Raw genomic sequence first — 18,040 nt, 5'->3', positions numbered from 1 at the left:
AATTTCTCTAAAGCCACAAAAATTTTTATCGGTTGCATAACGCCATCCAATTAAACATGATCAAGACACTGAATGTTCTATCTTAAATAGTTTCTCTATTGTTTACAATGAAAATGTTGTTAAATCACAACTTCAAAGCTGTATACCAGACTTGAGAAGCACTCTGGACCACAAGTCTTATTGAGGTTTTCAAATTATTTTGTTATTATGAACATGTAGCTGAAGGTTTTCGTTTGAATTCAGACTCATTCTGTATATAGGAAAAAAAAATCTACAAACTGATGTTAGGACTGCAGATTGTATGATACGCATAGTGTGTTCTTTAATGACGATCACCAAGTAGTAAAATATTTTAATTTTTTTGTTCCTTTTGTTATAATTCATGTGTGTTTTAAACTGCTCTGCCACTCCCAATGTCCGTACCCTGATCTCGCCAAAGGCACAGCATGGCACAGCAAAAAAAAAAAAAAAAATCCACTTTCACATGTTTGATCAATAATATTATCTCGGTTCATGCTTTCACTAAGCGTATCTTTATCTCTGCGACTGGCCAACGCAAAACTTTTGCTTTTACGCGAACTTTTGAAATTGATCTGTGAAAATGGAACACTAAGGGCACATTTTTATTGCAACAGTGTAAAGAAGGGTGGGGTCATTTTATGCTTCACAGTTACGCCCCAATGCACAGGTTTTCCTGAACAGAGCACACAAAAAAAATAAAAACATTTAAAAAAAAATTATTTTTGGATTATGTTACGGTTTCATATTTTCCCAATAAATCATGGAATTTAGATTATTCCTGGTAACAATGAGCAGTTTAAGACCAAATAATTGGTCTGGTAAATTATAATAAAATATAACCATGTGTCACAGGCACTATTTAACACCGTTGTTTTAGATATCGAGAACTAGAAAGCCATCTATTTTTATTTGTTTTCCCACTATGAAACTTAAGCATAGGCCTAAGATATTACGAATAGAAAATCTGTCCTCACGTTTAATGCAATTGTTCTGCGTACTACAGTTAGTAAATTTGGGGCCAATTTCACCATGAACAATTAAGATTTTAAGCTGCATTGCAGAACACTTAAGCAATGTTAAATAACAAATTGCATTTTACCAACAAGCTACATGAGTTTACATAGATACCCAGAGTTTAACTTCACTTGCCAAATTTCTGTTGTTTTTTTAACTTCTTACTTGAAGTTTAGCAGATAGCAAAATGGGCGCACAATTGTGTCGGCTGACATTTGACAAAAAAAAAACAATAGACAAAAATAATTCAAATTTTTAAGCAAGATAAATTATATAAATATTATTTTGACAAATAATAATTTCAATGTGTATTTTTAACTCAAGAAAGAATGTGCTAAATAAAAGAAAACTCCAACTTCTGTTTCCATCAAATAAATGTTGAACATATTATTTTTATAATGAAATTTTTACACATTTTCTTTTATGTGGTTACTATCAAATAATTTAGTTGGTATTCAAATTAATTTTTGGTAACATTAGTTTTCTGTTGTGATATAACCATATGGCATATAATTATTTAACACTTGATGAGGCTACCTTTATTCCCTTTTCATTTGTTTGAAACAAACCAGATCCATTCTAACCCAACTATTTTTACTTCTTTCACTTTAAATTATTCACTCAACTCTCCCTACATAACTAATATAATTGATAAGTAAACTAAGTCTGAGAATAACTTATCAACAATTTATTAGTATTGCAATGACCCTTTCTAAATATTTCACAAAGATTTATACAAACTGTTGAACATTTTCAGGGGTGGTATATTTCATATTTCTGTAACTGGTTTTTAATACTGCCCATAAAGTGCTAGATATTTAATTAAAAATATGATTTTACAATTAAAAATTTACAATCCAGAATGCTTGAAGGCCATTAAATAAAAATAAAAAATTATAGTTTATGCATTAACCACTTAACATGTTAACCTGATTTAACTCGGGTTATTGGCCATCGTTAACCTCAAATTTTAAGACTGTAACAAGGTCTCCTTTAGGAGGCATAAATTATAAGTTGTGTAGTAATATTATTTCTAAGCCTTATGTAATTGTGACCAGGTCCACTGCCCTACAGAGTGTGCCGAAAGTTAATGAATCTATTGTGATTTTTCATCAAAATATAAGAGGAATAAAACAAAAAACAGAATTGCTGAGTTTGTGTGTTAATGAGCTGCTAGTGGATCACATTTTGGATGTGAATGTGTTATGTTTTACCGAACATCATCTACAATCTATTAACACTGTTCAAGTTCATATTAGTGGTTATAAGTTGGCTTCTCATTATAGTAGGTCTGACTACGCAAAGGGTGGAGTATGTATTTTTGTAAAGAGTACCCTTCAGTTCAATTGTATTGATCTTTCTAGCTACTGTGAAAGTAAAGTGATTGAATGTTGTGCTGTGCAATTTACTTTTGCATACAAATCTGTTATTATAGTGTGTGTATATAGAGCTCCTTCTGGCAATTTTCAGCTTTTTCTAAAAAAACTAGAAAGTTTATTATCAGAATTGTTTTCATCTAATACAGATATTGTTATATGTGGAGATTTTAATGTAAATTATCTTGTTGATAGTAACAAAAGAACACAACTAAATCTTCTTATGAATTCTTTTAATCTGATCTCTGTTGTTAATTTTGCAACTAGGATTTGTGAAAATACTGAAACTGCTATCGACAATATTTTTATTGATAAATCTCAAAGTGATAAAATTATGGTAGCTTCTGTTGTGAATGGCATATCTGACCATGATGCTCAAGTTATAGAATTACATCATAAATTAGTAAATAATTCTAATTGTATAAAAAATTCACGCAGGCAAATAAATAAAGAAACCATTGAGCAATTTAAATTATTACTTGCAACTGAAACATGGGATTTCTTAGAAATAGTAAATGATGCCAACATTCAATTTAATTGTTTTCTTAACACTGTTTTAGTATTCTTTGAGACAAGCTGCCGTGTAGTAACTGTAAACACGTCTCAGCGAAAGGTAAATTCATGGATAACTAACGAAATAAGAAATGATTGTAAAATTAAACGTAACCTATATACTACAGCTAGGGTATCTAATCTTGACAAAGACAAACTGCTATACAAACATTATAGTAAGATTCTTAATAAAAAAATCTTAGCAGCAAAAAGTAAATATTTTCATAAAATTATCTCTAATTCTTCTAACAAGATTAAATCTATATGGGATATTGTTAAAACAGAAGTATCGAGACATCCTAATAAAAATGATAAGATATCCCTAAAATTAAAAGAATCTACTATTGAAAACCCAGTTGATATTTCTAATGCTTTCAATAAACATTTTTTAAATGTTGCAAATCACTTAGTAACTAATCTTCAATCCTCTCACGACCCTTTAGAGTTTGTCCAAAATGCTTTTTCCAAAAAATTTCCTAAAATTCAATTTTCCCTTGTAACTCCTCATGAAATAAGTTTAATCATAAAAAACATGAAATCTAAAACTTCTCATGGTTATGATGAGCTTAGTAGTAAAATAATCAAACAGTGTTCTGATCAATTATCTAAGCCTCTCAGTTTAATTTGCAATATCTGTTTAATTACAGGTACCTTCCCTGATAGGATGAAATACGCTGTAATTATTCCATTACATAAGAAAGGTGAGAAAACTAATATCGAAAACTATAGGCCAATTTCGTTATTGACTACATTTTCTAAGATCCTTGAAAAAGTCATCTATAGCATAGGAGATTACTTGATCACTTAGACCAATATCAAATATTAACATCATCACAGTTTGGCTTTAGGAAGAAAAAATCTATTGATGAAGCTATATTCAACCTTGTAAATACTATCCAAACAGCATTAGATAATAAACTTCATGTAGTTAGTATATTTTGTGACCTAGCAAAAGCCTTTGACTGTGTCAATCATAGTATATTGATTAAAAAATTGGATTTTTATGGTATTGTTGGTCAGCTTCAAAAACTTCTAATCTCATATTTATACTACAGACAACAAAGTGTAATGTTAGTGGATACCTGTTCCAATAAAAAGTTTGTCTCTCGCTCAGGTTGTATAGGTCCCTTGCTCTTTCTTTTTTATGTTAATGACTTACCACATATGCTTGATGTAAGAGCTTCTGCTATTCTGTTTGCAGATGATACTAGTATCATAATACAAAACCTGTCTCGCACCCAGTTAATTGAGGAATCTGAAAATGTACTCAAACTAATGATTTCTTGGTTTAAGTCTAATAAATTAACTTTAAATTTTGATAAAACAAATTTTGTTAACTTCATAACAAGAAACCAAATGTATGAAGATATTAATATTTCTTGTTTAAATAAAAATCTACATCAGTCTCATTATGCGAAATTTCTGGGATTAATAATTGATGAAAAAATAAATTGGAAAAAGAACATAGAGGTATTATGTAATAAACTTGAGGGCTGATCGCGCATTGCCGGTGATTTCGAGATGTTAACTATGGGCGCCACCACGTGGAAGGGCACGTGGACCCGGCGGAGTCTCTCACTCAGGGCGTGACGTAGCCCAAGTGGGGACGAGTTACCAGCCCTTTCTATCCTAGCTACCCAGACCTGGCCCGCTCTAGGCGTCGGGCACGCCACACTCCTAGACTCGCTCACCACGTGATTAAATAAGTACTCACTTTATATTTATTCTCCAGATTTAATTTCACTAACACGTCTCTCTACACGCCCGTTACACGTTACACATTACACGGTTAAAAAGCCTGAGGCACGAATCGGTTTAGGTGAGGGCATGGTCCACACACGTGGCCATACTGCAAAGTATACTTATTACACGGTGATGAAAAACTCGACTGAGACAATTAATTAATTAAACAGCCCGCTGGCCGAGAGCTGCCCCGAGGATGACGAGCGAAAGAGATTCAGAAATACTTAACGAGACAGAATTACTTGGTCAGTGCAGAACAAAGGTTGAAGTCCCCGGGGTGCTGGCGCGTCTGCTCTCGGTCAGTGATGAAGATCGACTGGGCTGTAGTGATGGGTCGTTCGTTAACGATTCGTTCAAAAAGAACGAATCTTTGAGAGAACGAAATCTTGCGATTCGTTCGCGATGTAAAGAACCGGCTCTTTGAGAGCCGGTACCTTGAAAGATTCGGTAGAACGAAAATGCGGAGAGAACGAGAGAACCGGCTCTTTGAGAGCCGGTACCTTGAAAGATTCGGAAGAACGAAAACGCGGAGAGAACGAGAGAACGAGATGAGAGAACCGGCCACGCGCCCGGTCTGATTCGTTCGTGAAATGATTCATGACGTCAGGAGTCTGAAGAATTAGTAATCACAGCGTGAGCATGTTCATAAGAGCAAACGATAACTGATCAAATAAAATAGGGTAACATGAAATGTATCTATACCTGAAAATGTCAACTGTTAAGTAGTGGTTTAAAATTGCGTTTTCACATTCACATACATAAATTTGGGGGGGAAAAAAAAACATGAATTAAAAATAACAGGGAAAGTAACTACAAATGTTCACACTTACCATTTAGGTGTTAATTAATGTACCTACTTCATTTTTCTCTCTTCATACTGAATCGCAGTAGTAGTATTCAATTTTTGTCTTTTTTTCTCTAAATGTGTTGGTCTACATGTAAACACTTTACTCTCTCTAGAGTGTAAATAGCCTGTATATTAATATTTGTAACTTAAAAAGTAATACAATATAAATAATCTTGTTTCATATACGCAACTGTGATTCACTGGCTACGAAAAGCAATGTTCAAGTACTAGCTATAATAGTGCGATTACAAATTAAAGTTAAGAAAGATCACTTTCGTACCTAACATTCTTAGATTTAATGCTCCCGTATTATATAGAATCACTGCATGAAGCATTTGCAGCGATCAACAGTCAATAATTTTATAACAGTCAGTATACAACTAGACGTTTGAAATTTCATTTACCCATGCAGAGTAGATAAAGATAACCACCCACGCGATCCAGCCTCCTCTCGTTATCGGGTCACGCGATAACGAGGGGAGGCTGGAAGCAAACACGTAGCCAATACTCTAAAGGATGAACGAGTTACGACACCTGATAAAAGAGCCAGATCCTATTCACAGAAAAGAACGAAATGACCGAGATGAACGAATCTTTCACGGAACTGATCCGAAAGTACCGGTTCGGTCAAAAGAATAGTTCTGCCCATCACTACTGGGCTGAGCTCATCGCTCGCAGGTGGCAACATGGCGCCCTTCGCGCCAACACAATTACCGTTACTGTATTCTACGACTCCGTGCCCCGGCGAAAGTTGAGTAAATTACAGATAAACATTAAAAATATATAAAAATTACTGACAATGGAAAGTTTGTTACTATTTACTTATTTAATGATAATTCATATAAAAGCATTCCTATCCTCGTCCAAGTCCGTGCCTGTTCGGGTCCGCCCGGGCAACGTCTATAGTTATTTAAGGTAACTTATTTAAATTAAAGAAACACAAGTAAACTACACAGCACTGGGGCGAAGATGGATGAAAACAAAAAGGGTTTACAAATAATATTAAAACGTAGCAAATTAGGGGTGCGGCGCACTGCAGCTAAGCGCCCTCTTGCCGGGCTAGACACACACGCACACACGCACGCACGAGCGGGAGGTTTGAATATAGATGGTGGTTGGGCGGTGTCGTATCGGGCTCAAAGGGGCCGCAGGCCCGGACGACGTCAATTGCCCCCTCCGAAAGTAGGCCGATATGACAGCGCCGTTTGACAGATGGTTGGGGGGCGTTGCCTGTGGTGTTTACGTCGCGCACTCCCACGTGGCAATGTTGATGTTTATGTTTGTGCGGGCAGGTGGCAATGTTGACATGACGGACGGACAAGCAATGTTTACACGATGGAAGGGCGAGCAATGTTTACATGACGGCGGCGAGCAATGTTTACAAAATGACAGTTGAGCAATGTTTACACTATGGGGGACGATACACACGGACAGAATGGGCGCTGGCTAACTAACCTTGTGGGTGGTGACCCACCAGTTGTCCCGAGCCCCAAATCTGCGTCAGCTGCGGCTGCTGCGTGTGACAGCGCGGCGGTGGCCAGGGCGCCGGCCGGCAGGGGCGGCGGCGGCCAAGGTCAGGCGGCTCGTGGCAGGCGGGCAGCAAGCGCGGGCGGCGCTCGGCACGACCCGGCTCAGCCTCGCCGACAGGCGGGCGCTTCGCGGCCCGTCGTGACAGACGGGTGACAGGTGTCGAAGTCCGGGTGACGGTCACGTTCGGCGGTGGGACGGTCGGGCGTCCCGGCGTCGTGGCGTCGACCTGCATCGCGACAGGCGGATGTAGGGAGCTCAGGCGACTCTTCACGGTGCGGCGTCCCAATGTTGCCAACTTGCGACATTTGGGTGGCGTCTCGTGCGGCAGGGCACTTGACCGGTGTTCCGGTACTGCGGCGATCGGCGTCGGAATCGGGCGTCGTGGCGCCTCGGTCGATTCTGGCGTCGTGTCAGGTGGGCATGTAGGCGGCGTCAGCGTCGGCGTCGCGCGCGTCCGTCTCTTTCGGTCCGGTTCATCCGTCTGTGCCTCGAAGCCAGGCGGGCACAGAGGAGCAAATCCAGGCGGCGGGGCGGCGCTCAGGCGTCTCGGCGTCATGGCCCTGGACATCGTGTCGCAAAGCGTCCTGTTTGCGACTGCGCACTCTGGTAGCGGTGACGACGGCCGGATGACGTCGAAGCCAGGTGGTGGCGACAAGGTGACACGAAGCGTCGGCGTCGAGTCTGGTGGCGTCCGTGGCGAGTCGTGTGGCGGAGACGATGCGGGTTTCGCCGGAAATGACCTTGGTGGCGTCGGGACGGCGGTTCGGTGCGGTGGCGAGGTCATTCCGGCGTCGGGAGGTGTCTCCGACACGAGGCGGGTGCTGGACGGCGTGGCAGACTGCGGTGGGACGGTCGTTGTCGGGCGTCGCTCGGTTGGCTTCGGCGAGTCAAGCGTCATCATAGTCGGGATGAGTGGCGTCAGGTCGGCGAAACGAGGTCTTGCTGGCGATGATGCGTTTGGACCAGCGTCGGGAGACGTCAGGTCGACGAGAGGTGCCGAGGTTGGCGGCTCCAGGACAGGAGGTGGCGGAAGCGGAATTGTCGGCGTCGGGACGGCGAGCGTCGGCGTCGGGATAAGTGGCGTCGGGTCGACGAAACGCAGTGTGGCAGGCGGCGGCGGGATCGGACTTGTGTCGGGAGACGTCAAGTCGATGAGCGTCGGCACGGCGGGCGTCGGGACGGCGGGCGTCGGCGTCGGGACGACGGGCGTGGGCGTCAGGACGACGGGCGTCTTTGTCAGAGCGGTAGGCGTCGGTAACGTAACACGTGGCGGTGCGGGTGACGTCAGGACGTACCTTCGTGGTGCTGGGGTCGGCGTCGTGCGTGAGGAGTCGGCTTGGTGCGGCGGTGACGTTCCGGCAACGGGCGGCGTCCTTGGCACGGGCTGCGTCGGCGAGTCGAGCAGCGTCTTTTCCGGCGTGGTTGGCGTCGGCGTGAGCGGAGTCGTTTTCGGCGTGGTTGGCGTCGGCGTGAGCGGCGTCTTTTTCGGCGTGAGTGGTGTCGGCGTGATCGGAGTCGGTGTCGGCGTGAGCGGCGTCGGCGTTTCGGGAAGCGTCGAGGCGTGTCGTGGAGGATTTTCCAGCGTCTCTGCCTCGTACTGCGCCTGGGTGGCTAGGTAGGCAGTGCACCGTGCGCACGTGAAGGTAAAAAACTTGCGCAGTACGGTCCATTCACGTTCGCCGATACAGCCACGATGCCACAGGCCGGCACATTCCTGGCAGCGGTATCCCTCGCTACTACCTCCGGGACACGACCTAGCTCCACATTTCGTCACGCCGTGTATGCGGTACTCCGTACAGTAGCCACACTCGTATCCGGCGGCGGTCCTGCCATGCAAGTCCCAACTCGGGCGGGGAAAGTAACACCCGATACACTCGTCCGGATACGGATACATGTCTACGCACGTGGTACTCTGCACACGAACAGTCCTCACGAACACATCAGCACTGTGTTACTTACTGCGCTCGGAGTCCGTTGTTTGTGCGCGGATTCCTGGAAGCGTGCGCTTGGCTGATCACGTGGCTGGCGCGCCAGAGTCCCGCTATGCACTCCGCGCGAACAATAGTTCCAGCGCGAACTTTAGTTCCGCGCGCTCCGCGTAACAACCGCCTATCTCACACGCTCGTACAGGTCTGGTTTTCGCGGAAGATGTAACTCGCCCCACGCTCTTGGGCGCCATTTGAGGGCTGATCGCGCATTGCCGGTGATTTCGAGATGTTAACTATGGGCGCCACCACGTGGAAGGGCACGTGGACCCGGCGGAGTCTCTCACTCAGGGCGTGACGTAGCCCAAGTGGGGACGAGTTACCAGCCCTTTCTATCCTAGCTACCCAGACCTGGCCCGCTCTAGGCGTCGGGCACGCCACACTCCTAGACTCGCTCACCACGTGATTAAATAAGTACTCACTTTATATTTATTCTCCAGATTTAATTTCACTAACACGTCTCTCTACACGCCCGTTACACGTTACACATTACACGGTTAAAAAGCCTGAGGCACGAATCGGTTTAGGTGAGGGCATGGTCCACACACGTGGCCATACTGCAAAGTATACTTATTACACGGTGATGAAAAACTCGACTGAGACAATTAATTAATTAAACAGCCCGCTGGCCGAGAGCTGCCCCGAGGATGACGAGCGAAAGAGATTCAGAAATACTTAACGAGACAGAATTACTTGGTCAGTGCAGAACAAAGGTTGAAGTCCCCGGGGTGCTGGCGCGTCTGCTCTCGGTCAGTGATGAAGATCGACTGGGCTGAGCTCATCGCTCGCAGGTGGCAACATGGCGCCCTTCGCGCCAACACAATTACCGTTACTGTATTCTACGACTCCGTGCCCCGGCGAAAGTTGAGTAAATTACAGATAAACATTAAAAATATATAAAAATTACTGACAATGGAAAGTTTGTTACTATTTACTTATTTAATGATAATTCATATAAAAGCATTCCTATCCTCGTCCAAGTCCGTGCCTGTTCGGGTCCGCCCGGGCAACGTCTATAGTTATTTAAGGTAACTTATTTAAATTAAAGAAACACAAGTAAACTACACAGCACTGGGGCGAAGATGGATGAAAACAAAAAGGGTTTACAAATAATATTAAAACGTAGCAAATTAGGGGTGCGGCGCACTGCAGCTAAGCGCCCTCTTGCCGGGCTAGACACACACGCACACACGCACGCACGAGCGGGAGGTTTGAATATAGATGGTGGTTGGGCGGTGTCGTATCGGGCTCAAAGGGGCCGCAGGCCCGGACGACGTCAAACTAACATCTGCATGTTTTGCTCTTCGCTGTATGGTTGGGAAAGTTGATGTTGAGGTTATGAAATTAATGTACTTCGGGTATTTTCACTCACTAATGCAATATGGTATAATTTCATGGGGAAATAGCTCGGAAGCTATTAAAGTATTTATAATACAAAAAAAAGCCATAAGGATTATTTGTAATAGCAAGCAAAGAGATTCATGCAAACCACTTTTTAATAAACTATGTATTCTCCCATTGCCAAGTCAATATATATTTTCAGTTTTAGTGTTTTTAAATAAAAATCTGAATATTTTTAAGCCAAATTCAGCAATACATCCATACGAAACTAAAAAATGTGATGACTTGCATATAACTCGGGCAAGAACTACTTTACAGCAGAAAGGCATATATAATACTGCTTTGAAGTTATTTAATAATCTTCCATTAACTTTAAAACAACTATGTAAAAGTAAAAGTAAAAATTTTAAATATAAATTAAAAGAATATCTCATCTCAAAAACATTTTATTCTGTTGATGAATTTTTAAATTGTATTGATAATCATAACTTGTGTGTTAACATCTGAATTGTATATACATATATATATACATATATATATATATATATATATATATATATATATATATATATATATATATATATATATATATATAGTTATGTTATGTGTATATTTGTGTGTTTATGTTTAAAATATCTTTGTGTACGGACACCTTAATATTATATGTGTACAATACATGTATGCTATACCCCTTTAATTGTGATATGTGTATTTAATCATGATATTGTTTATAACTTTTATCTTACTATGTTATGGATTTATTTTTTATTTTGTATTGTATTGTATATACTGACATGTTCTACACCATTGAGCAATTGCTCATTCATGGTCGACGGAACGTAACTATAAATAAAATAATAAATAAATATAAAGTGGTAATATTATGCTAACCCGAGTATACTCGTGACACGATTCACTTTGCTGTACTTCGTTATGTATCCCGAATATTTCCGTCGTATTTCTTCGCTCTTGTAGTTTACTTTTCCCGTGTAGATTGCGACACATATCGACTATCTGTGTACACTTCAAGCGTTGTAACGAGATGGCAGCTCTGTGCGCTGGCCGACACGCAAGATGATAAGTGTGTTCATGAAACGTTCGTAACTTACATCTATTTTTTTTAAATATTTAGTTCATTATTTCCTTGACAGGGTGCAGTATCTATTTAGATTTCATTACCTTACCATGCACAGTGCAGTGATCAGAGACAATAGCAATGGTACTGTTTTTTTCGCGAGTTTTGCGACACTCAAGTAGACAATTTCTTTCGTTTTCGTATGCGTATTTCATAAATAATTTTATGAATATATAAACTGAATATTTTATTTTAATTTTTAATGAGTTTTGTCATGGATATTACCATACGTTTTGCGATGTTTTCTTTAGTATTCTGGTACAATGTACTCTATTCGTGTACATTATTTTCGTATTGGGACATTTTTATGTTGTTTTTTTTTTTTCACACGTGTGACAAATAATGTGTACTTATGTAAACTTTGTTTCATGTATATTATTAATTGTATTGTTCTTATTTAATATTTTGGCAATTTATTACTGGCATATGTAATTTTGGAATACATATAATTTTTTTTTTACTCTTCATTAGTGTATATTGTATAATAAACATTTTGCTTCAACATTTTGTAAGAATTTTTTCCTACAAATAATATGTTATTGCTTAATGCAAACGTAATTAATTACACAAAATAAAATCGATTCACAAAATATGTCAAACAATTACATACATGATTTGCATTTCCGCTGCAAGAATAACATATTTATGCCGACATAATGACTGGCCGAGCTAACTCGGGATAAATATGTGGTAAAATTATCGTCCTTCATATTTCATAAACAAACAAATTTTAAAAAAAAAGGCAAACTGTTTTACGTTACATTTCTAAAGTACTTTTCTATTTAGTAATAAAAAAAGTGATATTTTGGAACAGCTTTTGAAAAAGTTATTGGAATGTTAAGTGGTTAAGTACTGTATCAATCACATCTAAAATATCCACGCACATTCAAACACACAGCATAGACATTTTCATAATTTTCTCCAGCAATGTCTACGATTTCTTCCAATAAAAATAACCTAACTTAAAATTACATTAGGTATTGCACTTTAAATATTTTTGTTTGTAAAACTTAAAACAGTTGCTAAAGAATTAAAATAAAGCAAATTGCAATTGTTAGAACAAAATATAAATGGCTAGCATTTTTATTTTGTAAAATTAGTAAATAAAAATATACCAATTGAGGTAGCCTACGCAAATGCATTTTCTTAAGATCACTTCATTCATGAAAGACTGTTAATAAAAAAACAATTAATATATGTGTAAAAATTTAGTTAGGTTACAAGAACATAAAAAATTGTAAATATTGTATTGAATGTTTAAGAAATTAAAACATTACTGTAGAGTCTGAACTATACTTTCTTACAAGCATAACTAGATTTAACTCCAAAATGAAAAAAGGAACCAGCAATTAAGTTAAGGTAGGTGCTACCACACGCAAGCAGTAGAAAGCGAGAGATGTGTGGTGAAATTAAAACCTTTAATTAAGATAAGCTAAAAACCATGGGGTAAATTAAAGCAAAGCTTAATTAGCTTAAAAGTTTAATCCACCTGTGGTGAAATGGGCCCTTATAAGACTAAATTAAAATGTTTAGCTAGCTAAAAGAAAAGTTTTGGAAAGTTACATTACCAAATTGACTTAAAAGGGCTTCCTTTACGACCATCTGCTAACTGCGACTAAGCCACTCCTAACGCAATGATTGAAAATACTGCCCTAGCTGGAATGAGCCCAATATACTAATGACTTCAGCAGTATTATTAACATTAGTGAGCATTTAAAGTGTCCGCAGCAGTAAATGTTACGGGGTCGCAAGCGTTTCCAAGAAGAGCGACGACTTGCCTATGTACTTGAAGGGCTTCTGAAGCTTCGTCAGCGCTCCGAGACACGTTTCCACCACCGAAGACGTCCACTGGTTGACTTTCGCTACGTTGTACACATTCCCACCAATCGTGGTCTCCACAGCTTCCTTGATAATGGTGCTCACTTCATCGACTACAAACTGGCTCTGAAACAAAAGAAACAATTGTGTTTATAACATAATGATTCTGATTGGTACATTTGGAAAGTACTGGCTCATTGGAAATCAGTGGTATAAAAATACAATATAAATCGTATCAGCATATAGAATCAATACTAGGTACCATAATACCTGAAAGTAGTAGATTTAAAAAAAAAAGTAAAATTTAATTTTTAAATAATAATCTTTTCTTTACAACAGCATGCGATATTGGAATAAAATTACTTGACAAGGTTTGATTAGTCTTGAATGTTTGTGCAATTGTTTGATTTGTGATATGTTAAGAATAGTATGTGATGTTTTTGCGATTCTAATTAGTGTTAGGAAACACTGAGGGAAAATATCATTAATTAAGTTTTTAATTATTTATTTTAAAGTCTGTTGTTTTTGCACATGTAGATAACTAACTACAGTAAAAGGTTTGGTTAGGTTAGGTTATGAAGTGACTAAAATATTTTAAATTTGAAAAAAATATTGGCTGTATCCGAATACCTAGGGATGCGTCCTTTAAGTTCACGTCCCTACATCCCTAAACAAATGCACCCAAAGTTTAAAGGATGCATTCTAAAGGATGTACGATATCCAAATTGTTTTACAGCTAGCACTACCTGGTGGTTTGTCATTGTACTAATGCGGATTGGCATTTTATATTTATGACATCTAAGGTGGGCCAGTAAAACGTAAATGAACATTCAAAATTGTAAACAATTTCGGATGATTTCAATTATCGTTGGGAATTGAAATATGGAAGAAAATTTGAATTGGGGACTTGTTGTTCCTACAAATCAAATTAATTTACTGTTTATGTGAATTATGTAAACATATACTTATGGTATAAGTATTTATAAATACCATAGTTACATTTCACGTGTTTATCTTTTAGTTCAAAATCCATTTTGATTAACTATCTCGTATCACACGTTCGCTCGTTAAGGGTTATGTTCACATTAACAAAGCTAAGGGATGTACGGACATATCAGTGGATGCGAGAGTCACATCCCTAAATATCTCGAACTAGTGGACGCATGAGAGGATGCATCGACATCCCTTGTGAGAATTCCGATACAACTCAAAGATGGCCACGTCCATTACGATGCACTATCAATGGATCCCTTAGCTAAGAGATCCATTAGGCCACTATTCGTATACAGCTATTGATTTCAGCAGGAATGAATTTAGTACCTATGCATTGCAAACATAGGATATTTCTTCAAGGTTTGGGAGTGTGATTTCGTCCATTTGAATCATGGTTTCCGTAGTTTTAAACATACATCGCCTGGGGTATGTCATTTGCTGTGTTGCCATTCTTGTGAGTAGTTGAAAGTGTTTACAAGCAAAAGCTTTTGTGATTTTTGTGCAATTTTGCACATTAATTTTAATATTTCAACAAATTCACGGTGCAAAGCATTGGTAAAAACAAGATTTTATGGTGTTATAAAATTTCGTCATTAAATTTTGTGTTTTTGTCTTTGTCGTCATTAGAAATGAAAACACATGTAATAATAATAAGTACATATCAAGCACAATTACGTTGATCAACTGCTTCAATAGCATCATTAGTACAGATTTTTTTTTTAAACTCTAGTTGGGATTCGATATCGACCTTTTGCAGGATAATAAAGAAATAATAATAGTACTAAAAAAAATTCTTAATTTTATTAATAAGCCTCAATTTTTTAATTCACCGGCAAGTCCCTTAACTTACTTTTTGAATTTTAAACCTTAATTTCCTCACCAATCTTTCCCCAAAAATCGAATTACTTCCAACACACATCAAAATGACCCTTATTGAAATTCTTATGTAGACTCTAAAACTACATGCCAGTAGATTTTAGTTAAAAGTAAATGTGTTTTATAATTCTTACTTCTTCAGCTAGATCCTCCATATTATTCGTGGCAGTAGCATTCACTTAAACTTTTAAAAAAAAGTAACGATAATGGATGCACCTGATAGTAAGTTGAAACTAAATGAGCATCTCCTTATTAGGCAAACACTTTTAAAAATATAAACTAGAGAAAAACTTCAAATATGTTCTCATCGTCACTTCAAAATTTTAGGTTAAAATTCAACAAACAATACAAAATATATTTTCAGAGCAACCAACATTACCAAGCAGACAAAAATTGTTCGTTGAAAGCCTTCGGCATAAAATAAAGCAATATATAAATATAATAAACTGTTGTATATTTACCAGCATGACAAATATATGGTAATTACATGTTGTCTTCTTATGTTCGATATTTGAAATTATAATAAACTATATTAATATTTTAGTCAGCGGATACGAGATTTTTTCGGAAGGTGAAAAAAATGAAAATAAAGAACTAACAATATGTATATTCACAAATATCACAGCAAAACACGGTTTGAAAGTTAAAATAGCATTATAAAATTGCATGATTTCCTGTGCAGTTTGTAATTCTAGGTGTTGTAACAGCCACAGGGCCACAACTAGAGTCTCTGGCACCCGGGGCATGAATGGATTCATGCGGCCCCCCCCCCCCCCCCTCTTTTTTTCACATACCACACCAATAAAGCAGGGGGTCCGGGGGCCCTCCCACGGAAAAATTGTGCTCTTTAAGCATTTTCCATACCTACATGTAACAGTTTCTGTGCTACTGTAACTTCCATGCATGAACCCACTACCAGTTGTAGTAGGAATTACAATGCAACCTGGCGATTTCGGCGCCCCCACAGCTTTGCGCCCGGGGCGTATGCCCTGTTTGCCCACCTCTAGTTGCGGCCCTGGGAGCCACCTTGCATAACTGGAAATAACTGACAATAGTCAGAATGTTCTCTAGCCAGATAGCTAATTATGCTCCATTGCCACCATAACAAGAGATTTATATCTCTCTTAATATAATTTAATGATAAATTTTATATTAGACAATTTTACATAATATTTGTAGCAAATGTATCTTATTTGTCACTTGTCTTGCACAAACATGGCCTCGAAAAAATACAGTTTGATATGTGTTCCCTCTACTGGTAACACAAAGGGTAGTAATAGTTTCATCTCAGCCTGCGCCGGGGCTAGATACATGTTGCACCGCGGAGTCATGCAGATTTCGTGCTCAATTGACAATAACTCCGATACCGCAAGTTTTCAAACCTCTTCATATTTGGCTCCGTGGCTAACCTTACATGGAATTGTTCATACAATGATAACTTCATGATTTAATGTACTCTACCTGCCTCAGTTTCCAGCTTGGCTGTGGTAGTGAGAGGTCGCCTAGAGGAGCTGCTCTGCGAGTACTTGAAATTTAGCTCTGACTTGCACTTTTCAGTGCTGCCCAGCCGACTGAAAGACCCAGAAAAGGCCTACGCATCCTGTGTGTACAGGCAAAGTATTAGATTTTTTATTGCTGTAAATTTTTAAGTATTCGACTGGAAATCCTGGTCACACCTGGGGTGTAGGTAGTACCCTGTAGCCTAGACACGACCCCGACTAATAGAGAAGTGGTCAGTGGGTGAACTAGAAAGAGGGTTTTAGGCTTCGAGAGCAACATGGAGACGACAGGTTCACCGGCAACAACGTCCAGCACTGCATCCCCTCAAGGCAACAAAGAGGGCTTCGTAACAGCCTGTGGAGGAAAAAAGCAGAAATGCAGCCACAATGAAATGGATGCAAACATCTCCTCAGGGTCTGTGCCCCCTCCCCAACATCTTCAAGTAGCCGCGCCCAATAAGCCACATGTGAAACCATTGTTCGTCTTCCTCAACCAGGAGCACCAGTACTCCATGGTCTACACCGCCCTGTCAAATGTCCTTCAGGAAATATTCACGTGCCAGAACTACGGCCGAGATGACCTAATGATAATTACAGACAGCATTCTGGAATACTACTGCACCATTAAGACTCATCAGGCTATCGGCGCGCAGCACTCTGTCCTGCTCCCAGCAAGACCAGATGGCACAGAAGTTCGTACTGTGCAGCATACCATGCCACAATGCTCCATGACTTCCTACAGCAGGAGTTTGTCACAGCAAACCTGCCCATCATTAACTGCTGGTTCTTAGAGAATCAGAAAAAGTGAGAAAAATACGACATGCTGGTAATAGAGTTTCCTTAGACCTGCAACATGGAAAAAAAAATCCACGCTCTACATGAATTCGCCAGCATGGTCCAGAGACCCTAACCAGGACAGTAATTGCCAGTGATTCATTCACATTTGTAAAGGCTTCAAAACTGCTACTGTTTACAGGTGGTGCAATAGTGCACACCGGGCAACAGAGTGCCCAAATGGAGGGAAACCGGAACACAAGAAGTGTTTCCACTGTGGCAGGCAACATTGTGCCAATAACAGGAGCTGTAGGGAATACAAGTAAGAGCGGTGCGTGCACCCCAAGTCTGCTAGAAGCACGAGCAACAATCTAGTCATGCCATGCATGACAATCAGCGAGCTACAATGCAACCTCCCCCCGCCCCAACCATCAGCCCCCTCAAGCCAGTAGGGTTCGGATCCCAAAACTTATAGCTACAAGGAACCAGCTTGCCGAGGTCGCAACTGCCACCAATTCACCTGCCACTCTGTATGC

General features: G+C 39.7%; 1 protein-coding gene across 2 annotated transcripts in view; it reads right to left on the bottom strand.

Moving 5' to 3' along the window:
* LOC134537388 (dynein light chain Tctex-type 1) overlaps nucleotides 1–18,040 on the bottom strand; it is a 250,492-nt gene that overhangs the window by 1,991 nt on the left and 230,461 nt on the right. For both annotated transcript variants that reach the window (XM_063377758.1, XM_063377757.1), the window contains exon 4: nucleotides 13,323–13,488. In XM_063377758.1, the coding sequence (XP_063233828.1) occupies nucleotides 13,323–13,488 (166 nt within the window). The remainder of the gene's footprint in view (nucleotides 1–13,322; nucleotides 13,489–18,040) is intronic.

This window comes from Bacillus rossius, chromosome 12 (assembly GCF_032445375.1).
Source record: "Bacillus rossius redtenbacheri isolate Brsri chromosome 12, Brsri_v3, whole genome shotgun sequence".
Classification (NCBI taxonomy): domain Eukaryota; kingdom Metazoa; phylum Arthropoda; class Insecta; order Phasmatodea; family Bacillidae; genus Bacillus; species Bacillus rossius.
Note: the sequence above shows the minus strand (reverse complement) of the source record. Positions and strands in the feature narration are given on the sequence as shown.